At 40.5% G+C, this 18,741-nt stretch overlaps 1 protein-coding gene across 2 annotated transcripts in view; it reads left to right on the forward strand.

The window, feature by feature from the left end:
* Positions 1 to 956: 956 nt before the first annotated feature.
* The window catches only part of abcb7 (ATP-binding cassette, sub-family B (MDR/TAP), member 7), a 172,016-nt gene continuing 154,231 nt past the window's right edge, over positions 957 to 18,741 (forward strand). Inside the window, exons 1-2 of one of the 2 annotated variants that reach the window (XM_060927517.1) lie at positions 957 to 1,007; positions 1,130 to 1,364. In XM_060927517.1, the coding sequence (XP_060783500.1) occupies positions 1,209 to 1,364 (156 nt within the window). In that variant the 5' untranslated portion in view covers positions 957 to 1,007; positions 1,130 to 1,208. The remainder of the gene's footprint in view (positions 1,008 to 1,129; positions 1,365 to 18,741) is intronic. The other variant, XM_060927518.1, reaches the window with a different exon arrangement.

Consider the following 18,741-nt stretch of genomic DNA (forward strand, 5'->3'; position numbering starts at 1 on the left):
CATGATTCTGATACTAGTCCGACATTAGTTTTGGAATGTGTGGTTGTCAATCTAGCTGTCAGGATTCTAATTGTTACAACATGTGTTGTTATGGTAGTTTTAAAGTGGAAAATGTAAGTGAATCAGCTTACCCCCAACTGGCTCACTTTACCCCCTTGATTTCTCTGGTCTGTCTAAAGGCCAATTTATGCTGACAACCCAGCCCTTGCAGATAGCGTCGCAGACAGTGTCTGCGTAGCCCCCCCACCTTCACAGATGCTCTGCGCGCACCTCCCAAAAATTGTGACCACCGCAGAAGCCTCACAGACAGCGCCGCAGACAAGAGGGCTCTGATTGGTCCACTCTACATCCGCTGTACACGCACTTCCGCTTCCCTACTTTCCCGGTTTGGTTTGTTTTCATGACCAGCATTTTTAAAAACACGAGCGAAGATGGAGCAGCACGAAGAGCGGTTGATCGAGGAAGTGAGGAAGTACGTACATCTATACGACTCCAGTTCTAGTCATTATAAAAAAAAGTTCTAGTCATTATAAGTAACCGGAGGATAAACACTCCACTAACCACACCCACCAACTACTCCTAGCGACTTCGCGCCCCCTTGCGTTGTGCCGGTGAATAACATCGCGCACGCCTATACTCCCCACTCAACGATAAATTACAACTGTCTGTGAAAAGCTATCTGCGAAAGCCTTGTCGCAAGAGCATGCAGAGGCCTTAAGTTTACCCCTGAGCTGGGGTAAAGTGAGACACAAGAACACTTTTTTTTTAAAAAAATCATATTTTCATTGCCGTTTGTCCTGAAGACATTCAGATAATTTCCATAGCTAGGAAGCATCCTGAATTAATAGGAAATGTGTAAATTTTACTGATATCATTTTAGCTCGGCTAGATGGGAGCAAATGTAAAAAAAAAAAAAGTCTCACGTTACCCCGCTCTCCCCTAACTTTTACGCTGAAGCGCCGAGTTGTTACCGTAGAGCCCTACCGTATTTCGAGGTTCTTAGAACCGTGAGTTAACCAAGACCTGACATGTCTACTTTGGAATACAGAATTTATTAGTATATTTTAATACTAATTTAAATTTCTATTTTCTTAGCGTAAGCTCAAAGTTTGTTTGTTTTTTTTAACAGTGTACCAACAGAGGTAACCGGTGTGCCAAACTTTGTAGTGGCTTGTGCGTGATCACGTGACCACCACAGTCTCTCCATCATGGCGCCGCTCTTGGTCCCGGTATGGTGTGGGTTTCACATTCAAAGACGAAATTTAGCTCTTCTCCTTCAGAGGTCCAGCTCTCATCACGCCTGGAACTGTAATAGTAAAAGTGGGGCTGGAGGATTCAAAAGGAAACAGAAGAACGCTTATGAGGTACGCTGTAAATGAAGTGTGATACGCGTTAGACTTTTAAGTCACCCGACCGGAGCTAACGGCTAATTAGCTAAGTAACAGCAAGGACGGACGAGCTAGCTGGGCTAACATCACCACTGAGTTGGGACTAAACCTGGAACTCAGGGTCCTGTGAAGAAATAAAGTGCGTCGCATAAGTTGTTAATTAATGGTACCGTTTATGAATAAGCAGTAGGTTGTTGTTTGGGATTCATGTAGGTAAATATAAGCAGACTTACGTTATAAAATGACAGAAACAATGAAATTATCTAGTGCGCACCAGATAATTATCAGAATCAGAACTGAGTTTATTGCCAAGTCCGTTCTCACATTCAAGGAATTTGCTTTGGTGATTGATGCTTAAGATAGAATTCAGCAAAGACAAAAGTAGCTATATACGTAGAATAATAATAATAATAATAATAAAAAAGGCTCTATACAAATTTGGAAAGTGGGCATATTTAAGGGGTATGTGCATGGGTTGTTTTGAAGTCCAAGCTGTACAGTATGTCCTGGAATGTGTAAAAATGGGTCACATGAGGAAGAGTCATGATATGGATGTGTGAGAGGAAGAGAATATGTGCAGTGGGTTAAATAAATAGCCAAGCTGTACAGTGTGTGCTGGAATTTGCAGTAAAGTTCACAGAATAATGTATGACATGACAATGTGCAAAATCGCAGTTCAGAGACAAATTGCATTAATGTCACAGATTGAAAGTGTGAGGTTAGAATGAGTGGGGGTCTCTGACTTTATTGATGAGGCCAGCTGCAGTGGGGAAAAAAGCTGGCCTTATGGCATGAGGTTTTGGTTCTAATGGACCACAGCCTCCTACCAGAGGGGAGTGATTTCAAAAAGTTTGTGTCCAGGGTAAGAGGGGTTGGCCACAATCCTTTCTGCTCTCCTGGATTCGTACAGGTCCTGAAGAGATGGAAGGTTGCTGCCAATCGTTCTCTCAGCAGAACGAATGATGTGCTGCAGTCTGCCCTTATCCCTGGTAATGGCAGCAGCAGCGTACCAGACGGTAATGGAGGAGGTAAGGATGAACTCAATGATGGCGGTGTAAAAGTGCACCATCATTGTCTTTGGCAGATCAAACTACTTCAACTGCTGCAGGAAGAACATTCTCTGTTGTGCTTTCTTGGTGAGAGAGCAGGTGTTCATCTCCCACTTGAGGTCCTGGGTGATTATAATGCCCAGGAAGCGGAAATACTCCACAGAAGTTACTACTAGGGAGTCAAACAGGGTGGTGGGGAGGGAGTGGCAGAGCTCCTCTTGAAGTCTACAATCATTTCCAATGTCTTTTGAGCATTGAGCTCCAAGTTGTTCTGCCTGCCCCAGGACACCAGCTGGTCAATCTCCCACCTGTAAACAGACTCCTGATGACTGGAGGTGCAGCTGTTAGTGTACAGGGAGAAGAGTAGAGGAGAAAGGATGCAGCCTTGGGGGGGATCTGGTGCTGATGGTTCAGGAATCAGGCATGTTTCCCCAGTTTCACGTGCTACTTCCTGTCAGACAGAAAGTCAGTAATCCACCTGCAGGCACGCTCAGCTAGGAGAGCTTGTCCTGGAATTATTTTTTTGGTGGGTGTGTAAGGTTTAGCCAAATTTATAAAACTTGTTTTTTTAAACACTACCATAAGTTTCATGTAGTTTGGATCTCTGTGGTTTGTGAGTTGACTAAATCTTTGACACGGGAATTGTGCAGGCAGGTGAGCAGTGTTTTCATGTCTTGGGTCAAGACTGGGTGATATGACTATGTAATATCAATATCATGGTAAATTATAGAATATTGTTTTTTATGATGTGATATTTCTTTTTGGCCATACCACACAAACCTACAGAAAATTTATCTTAATTCCAAAATGGAAAAATTGTCAACTGATGACCTCCCCCAGCACTGTACTGCAAACAGCTCCACAGCTGTCTGCCTTCCTACTCCTTACACAAGTGAAATTGTGTGTGTGCGCGTATAAATTACGCACAGTGCCCTCCATGATTATGTGGGGCACAGTGCCCCACCCCCCACCCCCCAAGATTAGAAAAAAAATCCACCTTTTGGTGAAGTTGCTTCATCTCACATTGAAAAAATGAGAAAAATCCAACCTTTATTTGAAATAAATTTATTCAGAGAAAAACAAATCCCTCAAGAAATAATTATTTTCAATAAAAACACATCTTCCACTATTATTGGCACACCTGGAAATGATAGTGAACACACTGTAAGGCCTTGGTCACACTACAGATCCCGATGAGTTTGCGAATACTTGGCAATGAAAAGTTGGTAGCATAGCTACCAGTCCTGCGATGCATGGTGGATGTTCTCCAAACTTCAGGAGTTGTTTTTTGGTGTGTGTTTGTGTGTGTGTTTGCCTCATGAGTGGTGAAAATGTCGCAAAAAATTTCAATGCGTGCATTGTCATTTGGTGGCAATGTGTTCGTTGGCAAACTAAGCAGCGAATACTTGCAGATGAGTTTGGGAATATTTCCCAAACCTCAGGGAGCCTTTGTCGAGCCTCTTGATGCATTTGTCTCGAATCCATATCTCTGATGCTTGTGGGAGCCTTTTGGGAAGGCTTTTTATTAATTCCTTATTCTGCACTATAACTTTTTTTATTCTTGTATTTTATATATCTTATTCCGTTTTAGCTTTTGTAGTGCTGTCTGAATGTATAGTAAGAATTATTACACCCTATATAGTGGACTCATAGTATCCCGCAATGCATCGTGAAAAGTAGCGTTAAATATTTTAGATGGAGTATAGCAGTTGTTTGTTTTTCCTTATGACAACAGGCACAAGACAAAATTATAAGTTGTGGTGTGAAAATGGTAGTAATATATTGTCGTGTGTTGGGGTGAATGGACGGAGGAAGAAATACATTATAAACAGACATTCAAGTACAATTAAAAATAGTAAGAGAATAGAAAAAAAGCTAAAATGGAATAAGACGGATAAAATACAAGAATAAAAGTTACAGTGCAGAGTGGGGAATTAATCAAAAGCCTCAAATTTGATTTAATAAAAGGCAGCAGCAAAGAAGAAAGCATTCAGCCTTGATTTAAAAGAACTGAAAGATGCAGCAGACACAAAGTACTTTGTATTTATTAATGTGGGAAATACGCTCAGTATAATATGTATTTATCACAGAAATACATGCATGTATTTATTATTTTGAAAACCCACCAGCCTGGGTGGGTTCTGGCATGTTTAAATTGTGTGACAGTAATGACATAAATAACAGCGCAGCTGAGTAGTGTCTGAAAGTGTTTTTTCATTTTACCAATGAGCTCACTGTATAATCCTTTAAATCCCTAGATAGTGAGTAGGGAGTAGTGAATGAGTGAGTGATTTCGGACACAGCATATAATAATAATTAAGCATGCACTGATACCGATACTGGCATCGGCATCGGCCCCGATACTCCACTAATATACTCGTACTTGTCAAACAGTTGCCGATACCATGAACCGATACCAGTGCCGATCCCATGCGCCGATACCAATGTTCCCCGCAGCGCTTTTTGTTCCATTCGAGAGAGAAAAAAAACCTGAAGCATTGTTGAGCTCAGGCTTGAGCATAATATGATAGGCTATACCATGCGCCGATAGTGTTCCGTGAAGCGCCTTTTGCCAGCGTCTGTTCGAGGAAAAAAAGCCTCTCCCAGGAAAAAAATTGTAAATCTCAAGCATTGAGTGTAGGCTAATTTCGTCAGAAGACAAAAAAAAAATTGTTCGACAACAACCCATTTTTCCATGACGAAGATGTGTTTGCGTAGTCATGAAACAGTGCCGTCACAACATCTTTCCCCAACACTGTCATTTTAAACATCTCTCCACACTCCACTCCCTTTCGCTGCCATACGCAGATAGGCCTACGCTAAGATCCCCAACGTTGTCCTTTTTTAATGTTGGCTATTCGCCTAGGTAAGGGTTTTGTAGGACAGGCTACTCACTAACAAACAAATGAAAATCGGATTTTTGTATAGGTGAATCCAACCGGCAGAGTTTTTAAGTACGAGTCCAACCGGGAGAGTTGAAGAGTGAGAGAGAGAGCTTTAAGAAATGGCTGATTGAGTTTTCCAACTTGTTTCAGTTGAGGGCAACGCTAAGACCAAGGAAATTGACGTCCCATCTACAGGTATGGAGCTCCACGAGCACGGGACGCGATGTTGCGAATGGACAGCAACAGCGTCTGCCTAACAAGTTCTGCGACTGAACAAGAGCGTGCTCGAGGCATTCAACTCTCCTGCAGCACACAGCAGGATGTGCGCACATGCACATGAGAGGAGGGAGGGGGGGCATATTTTAGTCTGCATTACTGGCGATGGAAATTAAATAATACATCATCACCGGCCGCCACTGTTATCTTGTGCGCTCTCTGTGATGTTGCGATGGTCACTGCTCCTCCCTTTCACGCCCTTGTCTTGTTGCTAAATGTAATTGGAGTAGTTTAAGCGCACCACCAGAACAACCCTTAAGTCAACCAAGACCGCAATGTTGCGGAAGGCCGATGATAGAGGGGGTAAGTGACCAGCGGAGTGAAATGATCACGCTGCATGTGGTAACTCACTGCTCTCTCCTCCCTTCATCAACAATCGGTCTTACATGTTGCAAGAGTGCAAGTCTTTCTTGACTTCGAAAGTTGGACATTATAATCTAATCCAAATAAATAGCAGCCTTTTTCAGAAATTGCAGCAGCTAAATATTTAATTCTTTGTGTAGGCTATTTGCAATGAGTGTAGTTTTCTGGGAGTGAATGTTGCGCGACAATCGAGAGAGGTTGCACACGGAAGCGCAGATAGCCTTGTAGTCCACGTTACACTGCCAGCAGACAGCGCCTCTTCATTTCACGGTAGCGCTTCTTTTGCAACATTTGTTATGTAGGCCTAGCGCAGCAGCGCTTAGGTTTTGCAACATTATTGTAACAATGTTGCAAAAGCTAAGCGCTACCGTGAAGAGGCGCTGTGTGACGTGGACTCAAGGCTACTCTGCGCTTCTGGAGCAGCGGAGATTGTCAATGTGAACCTGTGTGCATGATCACTCCAGTTAGAAAACAACATTCACGGGAAATAGATAAAGTAGGCCTATTAAATATTCAAATGCTGCAATTTTTGAAAAATTATATTTTAATAACATCAACAGTATCGGTATCGGTAGTACTCGGTATCGGCAAGTACTGAAATGATAGTACTCATACTCGTATCGGTTTTCACAAATGTGGTATCGGTGCATCTCTAATAATAATAATGTAATTATTACATGTAAATACAGCCAAGTGTGTAACGATGGTGGTCAGTGACCTGGCTGTTTGGGTGAACATAGGCTTGCACAAGTGCAATTCTGTCATTTTTTACACACTTGTTGAACAAATTTTCTCTTTCTTTTTTTAAAGATTTTTTTTGGGGCTTTTTTCACTTTTATTGGATAGGACAGTGTAGAGACAGGAAATGAGCTGGAGAGAGACGGGGAGGGATCGGGAAATGACCTCGGGTCGGACTCAAACCCGGGTCCCCGGATTTATGGTATGGCGCCTTAGTCGACTGAGCCACGACACCCCTGACAAATCTTCTCTTTCAACTCTTTCACTGGTACAGACAAATTATTTTTGGTTTTTTGGTGTAATTCCAAAATGGACAAATTATTATATATTTTTTTTAACTTTAATTTTTTTATTAAACAACACAGTACAGAACATGAAATTCTTTGACAAGACTATATAATAAGCCTAGCAGTGTAAATAACATGGACATATTTGACCCTGCAGCACTCAGAGAGCAAAAAAAAAAAAAACATCAAGGCACATAGTTTGGGTTTTCTCTCAAGTAAAGAGGTAACCTGCTACAGGTGACCATCTCCTCAAAAAGACATCAGACCTCAATTGTAGTTGAGCAGACAAAGCCTCCATTTCATACACCTCCCTCAGCTTCTGTTTCCACTGAGTCACTGTAGGTGGCTGTGGTTTCCTCCAGTTTAATGTCACTATTTTTCTTGCTGTCATCAATAGTATATGCAACAAATACTGTTGGTCTTTAGTGTACATGTTTTCAGGAGTCTGATCGAGTAGGAATTGACTTGGGTTAAATGATAAGTCAATGTCCAAAATTTTATCTATCTCATTCTTTATGCCCTGCCAGAAAAAAATGATCTCTGGGCAATCCCAGAATATATGTGAATGGTCTCCGACCTTTCCACACTCCCTCCAGCAGTTTATTACATCAGGATCATTTATAAATGTTGAAACCACCAGGGGTGTCTTAAAGAATCTTGTCTTCATCTTCCAATCAAACTCCTTCCACATGTTACTATTAATGCCCTTGTGACATACATATTTCTTCCCAGTCATCATCCTCAATCACGATGTTTAGTTCTAGCTCCCATTTCCTTTTAATGTAAAAAGTATTACCTGGTATGTCCAACATCAAGTTTCGATAAATATGAGACATGATTTTTGGTAGGTGACTTATGTTTGATTATATTGATGAAGTATTTTTCCATGTTTGTTGGAATATTTTTAATTGTATTCCAGTCTTTATGGTTCATAATGTAATGCCTAATCTGAAAATACCTAAACATATAAGTTTGGGATAATAAGAATTTATCCTGGAAATATGAAAATGGCTGTAAAATATCACAAAATAATTGATCAATAATCTTTAAGTCTATTCATGCCCATCTCTTAAAAGTGATATCAGTAATTGAAGGTGGAAATTCTGGGTTTCCAACTATTTGCATGGCCCTCGAAAGGGCATCTGTCCCCCTAATTCTCTTTTGAACTGTCAACCACACATTTAAGGTGTGTTTCACCCATATATTCTTAATTGTCACCTTCTTTTGAGACTGCTTACTAAGGAAAGCCAAAGCAGATAAAGGTATGCCTGGTAGTGAATTTTGTTCTATATCAACCCATCCTGTCTCTGTATCCATACTAATCCAGGCTACTATCGCATTTAATTGTGCTGCCCAGTAGTAGTGTTTTATATTAGGGAGGCCAAGGCCACCCCTATCCTTCCCAAGAGTAAGTGTTTTAAGTCTCACTCTTGGTTTCCTATTCTGCCATATAAATTTAGATATAAGCCTGTCTAACATATTAAAAGCTGACGTCGGAATCCTGACTGGAAGAGACTGAAACAAGAATAAAAGTCTTGGCAGGAGACTCATTTTAACAGCCTCCACCCTACCCAGTAGAGACAGGGGCAGCACATCCCATCTCACCAGATCATCTCTCATTGTGTCAAATATTTTTTTATAATTTGCCTGATACAATCGTGTTATTTGGGGAGTGAGTGTGACCCCTAGATATTTAAAGCCCTGTTTAGATTGACGAAAGGACACTGTATCATCCAGCTGGCTAGGCCAAGTCCCAGAGATCATCATTGCTTCCGACTTGGAGCAGTTTATTTTATAACCAGACACTTGACCATATTCACTGAGATTTTGTAAAAGAGCCGGAATTGAGGTGATAGGGTTTTCAATAAATAATAATATATCGTCAGCATATAAAGCTATCTTATGTTGATTACCACCCTCATCTCTTATTCCTTGTATATGGGGATTACTTCTAATTAATTCGGCTAAGGGTTCGATACTAAGAGCGAATAGTACTGGTGAGAGTGAGTCCCCTTGCCTAGTCCCCCTTCCCAGCTCAAAAAATTCAGAACATTGGCCATTAACTCTAACTCTCGATCTCGGGTTCGTATAGAACACTTTAATCCAGCTAAGAAATGTTTGATTAAAACCCATGTGTGTCAGTGTCTGTTCTAGAAATGTCCAATCCAGCCTATCAAAAGCTTTCTCAGCATCTAAGGCAGCTGGGCCATAGAAGGTTCACGCTGCACGCTGCATGCTGCACACTACACGCTACACGCGTGTAAAGAAAAGTGGACAAACGTAGCATGACTTGCTCTGGGCCATAGAACGGCGTTCACGTTGCACGCTGCACACTTCACGCGTGAAGCGTGAAATGAACATGCACACTTTTTTCTAGGCGTGAAGATGGAAATTCCAGTCAATGCATGCGGTCACCGCCGCGCCAGCCAATCAGAACGGGTCTAGGGAGATAACTCTATGCTTTCAGGGGAAAACTTCAGAAAAAATATAATTGAATGGTATAATTGAAAAATAGTTCTTCATCGGGATTGTCAAGCAGATTATAGAATGTTCGGTGAAATTCACCACGGGTTTCTCTCAGAAGGAAGTGTACTCGGCTCCAAATTCTGTTCCTTTTTCTCTTCCTCTGTCTCAGTAAAAGCAGAATGAGGCAATCGTCGTCATCCGAAGAGTCCATATTGTTGGTTACTCGGTCAAAGTAGAACAGACGCAGCACGTGAACATCCAAGCATGAAGTTTAATGGCCCAGGGTCCGGTTCTTCACGTGAACGTGTAGTGTGTAGCGTGCAGCATGCAGCGTGCAGCGTGAACCTTCTATGGCCCAGCTGCCTAAGCTGAGAAGCATTGATGGAATTTCTCTGTCAGCAGCAATACTTTGTAGATTTAGAGCTCTTCTTACATTATTGGTGCCCTGGCGTCCGGTAATGAACCCTGTTTGATCTGGCTTAATTAGTTTCTTAATATATCTTTGTATTCTGTTAGCCAGGATAGAGGTCAAGATTTTTAGGTCCTGACAGAGCAAACTTATAGGCCGATAGCTCATACATTGAGTGGGGTCTTTCCCCTCTTTATGTATAACAGTAGTAATTGCCTCTGACCAGGATTTCGGGGGATCTCCATTGTCCAGTGCATAATTATATACCCGACATAGGATTGGAGCTAACTCATTAACAAAAATTTTATAGTATTCCCCCGGGAAGCCGTCTACCCCTGGAGAATCTATTATTCTTTAACCTTTTAATATTTGCTATTATTTCCTCTGCAGTTATGGGTGAACACAACATCTGGGCCTCCTCATGTGATAGTTTGTTCAAATTGATTAAATCAAAAAGGTTTGATATCTTCTCATTTCTTCCTGCTAATTCCTGTCCTTGGTATAGCTTTTTATAATATGAAGCAAATGAATCTGCTATTTCGTTTGGCATAGATGTGGGTCTATTAGTATCAGGGTGTTTAATTTTTGGCACAACACGGCTAGCTTGAGCTTTCCTTAACTGAAATGCCAGGAGCCTACTTGCTCTATTACCCTGTTCATAGTATTTACCTTTTTTGAATCTTAGCATTCCCTCTGCTTTATATGTTAGTAACTCATCTAGTTTTTGTCTTTCCTGTTTTAATGATTCTAATATGATTCTATTCCTTGATATTTTGTGTAATTTTTCCAACCTTATAATTTCAGTCTCCAGTTCTAATCTCCTGGCTTCCCTTTGTTTTTTAATCCTGGAAGTAATTTGAATAATATGTCCCCTCATAACAGCTTTAGCACCATCCCATAAAACAGAAGGAGTAACATCTCCAGTATCATTTATTTCAATATATTCTTTCAGTTTATCACGTAGTTCCTGTTGGATTAGGGGCTTGTTCAGTATTGAGACATTAAGTCTCCAGTATCTGAATTGTCTTTCTTGACCTAGTTTTATTTTCATTGTGACAGGGGCATGGTCTGACAAAGTAATGGGTTTTATCTCACATTCCATCACCCTATGTATATCAACCTTTGACACACAGAACATATCTAGTCTAGAGTAACTACCATGAGCGAGGGACATATATGTGTAGTCTCTATCTCTGGGATGGTGATATCACCATACATCTATCAGCCCCAGTCCATCCATCATTCCCAGGACCGAAGTTGCTTTTCTAGATTGGGGCCCCTTCTCCACTGGTAGTCAGTCCACATTTGAATTTAGTACACAGTTATAATCCCCACCAGCTACAACCATTCCCTGACCTTCGTCTGCCAATATGGAAGCTATTTTCTTAAAAAAATATGGACAGTCCTCGTTTGGTGCGTACAAATTCAAAAAGGTAAATCTATTTTCCCCAGTTGTACCTCTTACCATAATATATATGCCTTCTTTGTCCTTAATTACTTTTTCACTACTGAAGAAAACTGATCTACTAATTAGAATAGTCTACTAATTAGAATACTCTTCCTCCCTTTCTCATATGATGCACTGTATATTTGTTCCACCCATTCCCTCTTTAATTTAAGGTGTTCTGCCTCAGACAGGTGAGTCTCCTGTAGCATTGCAACTGAACATTGTAATGTCTTGAGCTGGTTAAGTATTTTTTTTCCTCTTAATTGGATTTCCCAGACCCTTGATGTTATAACTCACTACATTCAAATTATCCATATAACAGAACCTTTAGTCCTTACTGTCATTACAATGCCTTCTGATCAAGATATAAATGTTAAGTGCAGGATCACAGATAATAAATGTCAAGGAGTGAACACAGAACTGAACAGAAAATGAACATATAGTTATGACTTCCAAGTCCTCAACCAGCCCTTCTCCATTAGTGGCCAGTTCCTGTTTGTAACTGGGCGGAGGATAATATAATAAGAGTGGAGATTTGTCAGATTATGCAAAACAATTGTCGTTACAAGATCGAGAATGCTACATAAATAAGTTAACTCTAACAAGTGGACATCGCCTACCAGATCCGTATTTAATTAGAGTGGACGGACGATGTTAGTAAGTTTTCCTCTGATACCTGAAGGCAGTCATACTATTTACAAAAAATGTCAAACTCAAAAAAAAAAAAAAAAAAAACTATTTACAAAAGTAGCCTGCCATCAACATTCTGGTTACAGCGAGACTACAACTTGATTAACAATGGGACATTCATATTCATTTTGTTTTAATCAAATTATGCCAGTGATGTGATGGCAATGTGGCTTTAGCTACAACAGCAAATACCAACACTAAACAGCAATTTGCAGGAGGTAATGGCATGAAAGGAATGATAGTGTAAAGAGTGCAGCTAAGAGAAATCAGAGCTGCGTAAAAAGCGAGAGGCAGAGACCAGAAATGAAACTGAACGGGGCGGGAGCTAGGTTAGAGCAGTCAACGTAAGTTGGCATTTAGAGTGAGGGCACACAATTTTACCTTTCCATCCTTGCTTTAAAATTGTGATTTTCGGCATACACAAATAATGATGGCACAAAATCTGGACTGCTTGAGTCAAGTGAGACCTCTCCTACAAACAAAATTGCATGCAAAGCTAAGTTAACATGCTAACAATATTCATTACATTGTGTAACTATGACCCAGCTAATCAGACAAACGTTACCAAAGTATTTTGCTACATCAATAAACGAAGACTAGAAAGAATAAAAAAAGAGAGATTTAATAAATAGCCTGATCTTACCTGTGATGAAGTGGGTGCTGCAAACCCGCGCATTTTTGATGGTGCTTTCATCCCAGTCTACACGTTTGATGGCTTGTAGCCATAGACGTCGGCGATTTTTTTTTTTTTTTTTTGGAATGGGTGAGATCCTGCTGGAATTCTGTATATTTTAACCCCATCAGTCAGTGCGTTTACATGCACATAGAGAAAATCGAATTTCTGCCGTAGCTAGACCGAAATCAAAGTTCTAAATGCCATGGAAACACCTTAGCTCGGCTGAAATCGAGACGAACTGGATTTCTCGTAATCGAGCTACGCGACCTAGATTATGCGATTGTAGCCGAGCTACTTAGTGCATGTAAACCCTATCGAGATACGTAGTCGAGCTACTTACTTCAGCACTGGCCCTTCCGGGAGTGACGAGACCACAAGCGGGAAACACAACAGTCTCGGTCGGCATGACAACAGTATTTGTGTGTGTGTGTGTGTCCAACATCTGAAGAATGTCAATAAAAACAAAACAATTGAACTTTTTGTGTGTTTATTAAGACATAAGTTAAATTGTAAGCAAAAAAAACCGGAACTGATAACTTTGTTTATACTCTTGAATAGCTCGTCTTCATGACGACAACTGGAAGTGTACCAACACGATGGGGCGTGTAGCGCCACCTGTGGCTCGGGTGCACAATGTACCTCACACAATAGCTCGATTTCCTTGTGTGCATGTAGGATTGGATTTCTCTGGCACCCCTGCTGGGACCCTTAGCTCGATTACCGACAGTAGCTCGATTTGGATGTGCATGTAAACGCACTGACTGCTACGATTCTGACACCCGACAACACAACAACTAGGCATTTCTTCCAAATATTTCTTCTCATCTCTACCGTCGCGGAGTCTTTTTTGGGTCCAGGCTGCGCGCGCAATTTCCTCTTACGTATGAATGACATTTACTGCGAAGGGGTCTATATTCAAGTACACAATCCTAGAGAATTGATAGCTCTCAGATTGAGCTTTGCAGCTATGTTGAGGCCAAGGGCGTCAGAAGCATTTTTAATGTAAGGGGGGACACACTGGTAAGGGGTCTGGGGGTCCTCTCCCAGAAAATTTTTTTTTATTAATTAGATGCCATTTCCTGCATTCTGGTGTATTTTTAACAGGTTGTTAAACACCTAATTTTACCTACAAAAAGTCACTTAATTCAATGACTATTTTAGAGACTCAACAATAAGTCCTCATTCAACTAGTCCATATATTAATCAGCCTGTTTTTAAACCCACTGCTATGCCTAAGATAATGAGATGAATGTGACACAATTTATCACCAACAATGACTTTATGGGTGCATTTTACTTTTTATTTTGTGTTTCCTTTTTTATTTAGTTTTAGATGTAACACAACATGCCACTCGGCCAAGCAATAGTGACACTCAACTGTATGTTTAAAAATAAGAATGTTCATAATTTCACACAATGACCAGACATGACATGGCATCATGCAAACTTCATAACACAAAATCACACTGTCAAGCAACGGTGACACACATAAAAAATAACTTTACACAACAGTGTTTCCCACAAACCAGGTAGCAATTTGTGGTGCTCCACTGTGCCGATGAGGGAATCGTGCGCGGTGGTGTTGTGGTGGTCAGTGGAGTCGGTCATTGGGGTGTATGCAAAGTGTTTACAGCGGGCGGTGTTCAAATACACAGTATTTTTCTTCAGAGTCACCTGCTGGGACTATTTTAAAGCTACAAGAAGCATTTGAGATTATTCAGTTCAATCTAAATTCTTATAAGTTCAAGAGAAGACAGCTAAAACAATTTTTACCAGAACCCTGCCTGGTTTCATTCCTCAACCCAACTTTACATTACAGGGCAGGCCATTAGTTTGCTGGGCTTGATGTTGGTGGAAAACCTGTCTTTTAAATTTATGAAAATTACTCACCAAAATTTAAGTTAAAGTTTAGTTTTTACCTTAGTTTTTTGCCTTTTGGTGGCAATATTTCAGTCATTCTTTAGTTGACATTCAAGGAATAAATTGCAAAAAACAAGCTGGAGGTTTTTATTTTAAATATTGAACTCAACACTTACCTCAACCAATACTAAAATGAAATAAATAGTATCATGTAACAACAAAATAAAATATCTTGAAACCTCCAATTAGGGCCTCATGCTCCAACACAATTATTGGATCAAAGGAGTCCATTACTGATACACCAGTAAAAAAAAAAAATGTATGTGTGTGTGTGTATATATATATATATATATATATATATATATATATATATATATATATATATATATATATATATATAATCAGAAAATAACTTTCATACATGGGCATACTACATGAAATTGTGTTATTCATTTTCCCTTTTGTAAAGTACCAGAGGAAAGTGATGTCTGACATCTGATGCTCTCCTGGTGGTGCTCTGTTTTCAGGTGTCTTTCTAAGTAGTTTTTGCGGTAAATGACTGTAGCCACCTCAACAAATGCCCTTTGATTTGCACCTTTCTTGGGTGCAGGCTTGTGCTGCCTGCAAAGTCTGCAGAACATCCCTTAAACAATATAAAAGACCATTCATCTAATTTGCTAAATTAAACATCCACAATATGTATAATACAAAATAAGTAAATAAAAATAAATCAATCAATATGCTGATTACCATGCTGAGTATGATATAACCATGGTTTAAACTGGGGCATAGTTACCCATTCTGGATTGAATCCAGTCTCCCTATGTCCAGTTTTCCTCCTTGCCTCCTCTATCAGAAACATAGAATCAAATTTACTTTCCCCACTTTTTTTTTAATTAGCTATAAGTCTATCTGTTTCCACCTCACCTGTTGTTTCAGCAGTAGCTGCCTGTCTTACAGCAGCATTTTGGCTGTCCTCCTGGCCCATCTCTCTTGAACAGCCCTGAGCTATCAGCACTGTTTGATGCCTATAACATTTGAAATTATATTCCAATAACATTTACTAGCAACAGCCATTTGACAGTACAACTTTATTTCAAACTGATACCTCCTCAGGCTGCTCTGTCTCCTCTAGATGAGGCCTTTTTGGTGCAGAAAAAACTTTTCAATACTCATCTGAGTTAAAGCAGCAAACATTGAGTCAATGAAATTATAATAGTCAAATAAATATGAAGTTATTATTAGCCTGTGGGCATCCTACAGTAGCCTGTCTCAACTACCGCATTTTATCTTTATCACATTGTTTGCTATGTTTCCAACGTTATAGGCTGACAGCTGGATGTTCAATATTGATAACGTTATAAGGCTAGCAGTTCATAAAGCTAGCATAAGGCTACCTTTTCTGAGTTACATACTGGGCAGGTGTGTTTGAGCACAGTACATCATACTAACCTTTGGTAGACTCCAGATATCGTTGACCGTCTTCTCTGTGCTAAATATCACCCAGCTTTGGGTTTTCCTCTTGATAGCCCTCGAGCAGTATGCGTGGAGAGGAGGAGTGGGCGAATCAGCTGCCAGTGTGTGTGCATATCAGTGATGCAGTGATGGTTTATCTACTTCGCCAATAAAGCTAATAAAGATGTTTCTTAAAATATTCAGATTTTATGCTTCAGATAGCATCAACTAGGCATCCCCGTGAGTATAACAACATTTTATTTAGGCTAGTGGGAAATCCTTATTTATTGTGAATGTCAAGCCATTATTAATAACTTGCATGAATGCTGACGCGGGATAAACGGGATAATGCAATAAGGCCGGTTCCTCGCGTCAGGTTGCTACTTTATGCATCAAAATTGGTTTATAGCCTGACTCAGGGATGTCCGTTTCATGTAAGCCAAGAAGGCTATGATAAAGCTCATCACGAGCACGACGTAGACTACCTTTTAAAATAAGGGGTCGGAAGGCGAATCGGGAAGGCTGCGTTATTTTAAATTAGCCTTACAGGCCTACTTGCAGTCCGGGTATATGCGCAACGGCAGGCCTGTGTACACGCCTTTCTGTCTCTGTGTGTGGGTGTGCACGCGCGTGAACGAGAAGAAAGAGCACTATGAATGAACGGAACGATACGCAATGGAATTTTTTTTCCATTGCGCCACACAATGGTCTATGTATGGGAAACCCTGCACAATGAACAGGTGCAATTTTGTTAACCACCAACAGTGACTTTAGTGGGTGCGTTTTACTTTTTTCCGATTTAGTGATACTCATAACAAAAAAATGACATGGCATCATGCAGTCTTCATAACACAAAATTACACTGTGTCAAGCAATGACACATAAAAGATAACTTCACACAATGAACAAGTGCAGTTTTGTCAACCTACATGCAATGGTGGTACTACAGTAACATTTACAGATTAGTATAACAAATAGATTTATAGATATAACTCCTTCTTACATTGGTGCCACCACAATTTCTACCACTTCATAACTTTTCTCCCCCTTTCACAATCCACCTGGAATAACATCCATCTGTCTCCATTGCTTTCCTTTATACTATTCCTTCCTCATGATTTCCCATGTTACTTTCCAGAAAACTGGCAAAGACCAGACAAAAAAAGTTCTTCAAATCACAACAGGGAATCCAAAATTTCATCAGAGCAGACTTGACCTCATTCTTGGCATTACAATAAGGTAGACCTACTGGGTTTGAATTAAATGTTAGCTAACATTAAGCTAGCTGATACATCTCCTAACATTGACTAGCCAGCTAACTGCACTAACATTTCCATTGGGACAAAAAAAAAACTGTCCTGTGGGGAAATTTTGGCTTACTTTCTGCTTCTTTGTAAATAATTTACTTATGCCCATTGTGTCTGGGGAGGGAGCAAATATTGCAAACAATTCATCATCAACCAAGAATAATTAGGCTAAGCTTATTTCATTGTTTAGTTGATCATTAATTTAACGTGGCCTAAGGTTAATTTTGAGGGCATATAACAAAAGAATAAGGTTTTAGCAAAAGCTAGACATTGTGAGGGGCATTGCAATGGGGCTGACGTTACCTCCTCCACTTTCGAGCAGCCTGCACCTTGCACCAAAATGTCTCTGCTTGCACTGAGATTCACTTCACTTGCATGCGATGAGTTGTTGTAGGTAACGCCTGGAAAACTCAGTGGATTTTCAGTGGTATGTGTATGTTGCAGTTCGTAGGAGGGGGAGGAGCACAGAAAGACGGCAGGCCAGAATAAAGTTCCATAACTCTTTTTATTTTGCTCTTTTCAGATGCAAAAACACTCTCTTCCATACATACACACATATATATACACCCAAGTATCTGGTTCAGAAGAGAGCTCTCTTCCTCTGCTCTCTCTCTCTTTATATAGGGCGCGGTCACTGGGAAGACACACAAACACAGGTTAATTGACATCAGGTGTAGTGATTCTGCCACTTACCTTCCCTGACTCCGCCCTCCTGTCACAGACCGGCGGCGCTTGACCATGCCCCCGCTGCCACATACCCCCACCACCCGACTCAGGCCGGGCAACTAAATGACTCATCAACTCCCTGAATCTTGGCCAATCAGTCCCCAAAATTATCGAGTGGGTGAGGCGGATTGTGGATATTGATGGGCAATATCAAAAGGGGCGGAACAGGTTAAGAACAGTAAAACACAGAAGAAAGAGAAAAAAACAAACCAACAAACAAGAAAACAGGGGAGTAGTGACATTACCATACATCAGGGGAATAACAGAACGCATTCAAAGAGCAATGAGGAAACACAACATTAACACACCTGTCAAACCATACACAACACTCTGTCAGATCCTGGTTCATCCCAAAGACAGAATACATCTGGAAAACAAATGCAACACCATATATGAGATTCCATGCCAATTATGCAATAAAACACATCGGGAAGACAGGAAGGAGTTTCAACACAAGGAAAAATTAACATAAAGAGTGCGAAAAGGTGACAGCTACAAGACAAACCCGAACAATAAAAGAAAAGGCACAACAGGAAAATTATAAGTCAGCCATAACAGATCACTGCAAAAGGGAAAATCATATTATGGACTGGGGGAATGCCAAAGTCATCCGCACAGAGGATAATAAACATCAGCGCTGGATCAGGGAGGCCATGGAGATCCGTAAGCGAAGTCCGAGGACCATCAACCGGGATGAGGGAGCATACATGCTCTCCCATA

The sequence above is a fragment of the Neoarius graeffei genome, chromosome 8 (genome assembly GCF_027579695.1).
Source record: "Neoarius graeffei isolate fNeoGra1 chromosome 8, fNeoGra1.pri, whole genome shotgun sequence".
Classification (NCBI taxonomy): Eukaryota; Metazoa; Chordata; class Actinopteri; order Siluriformes; family Ariidae; genus Neoarius; species Neoarius graeffei.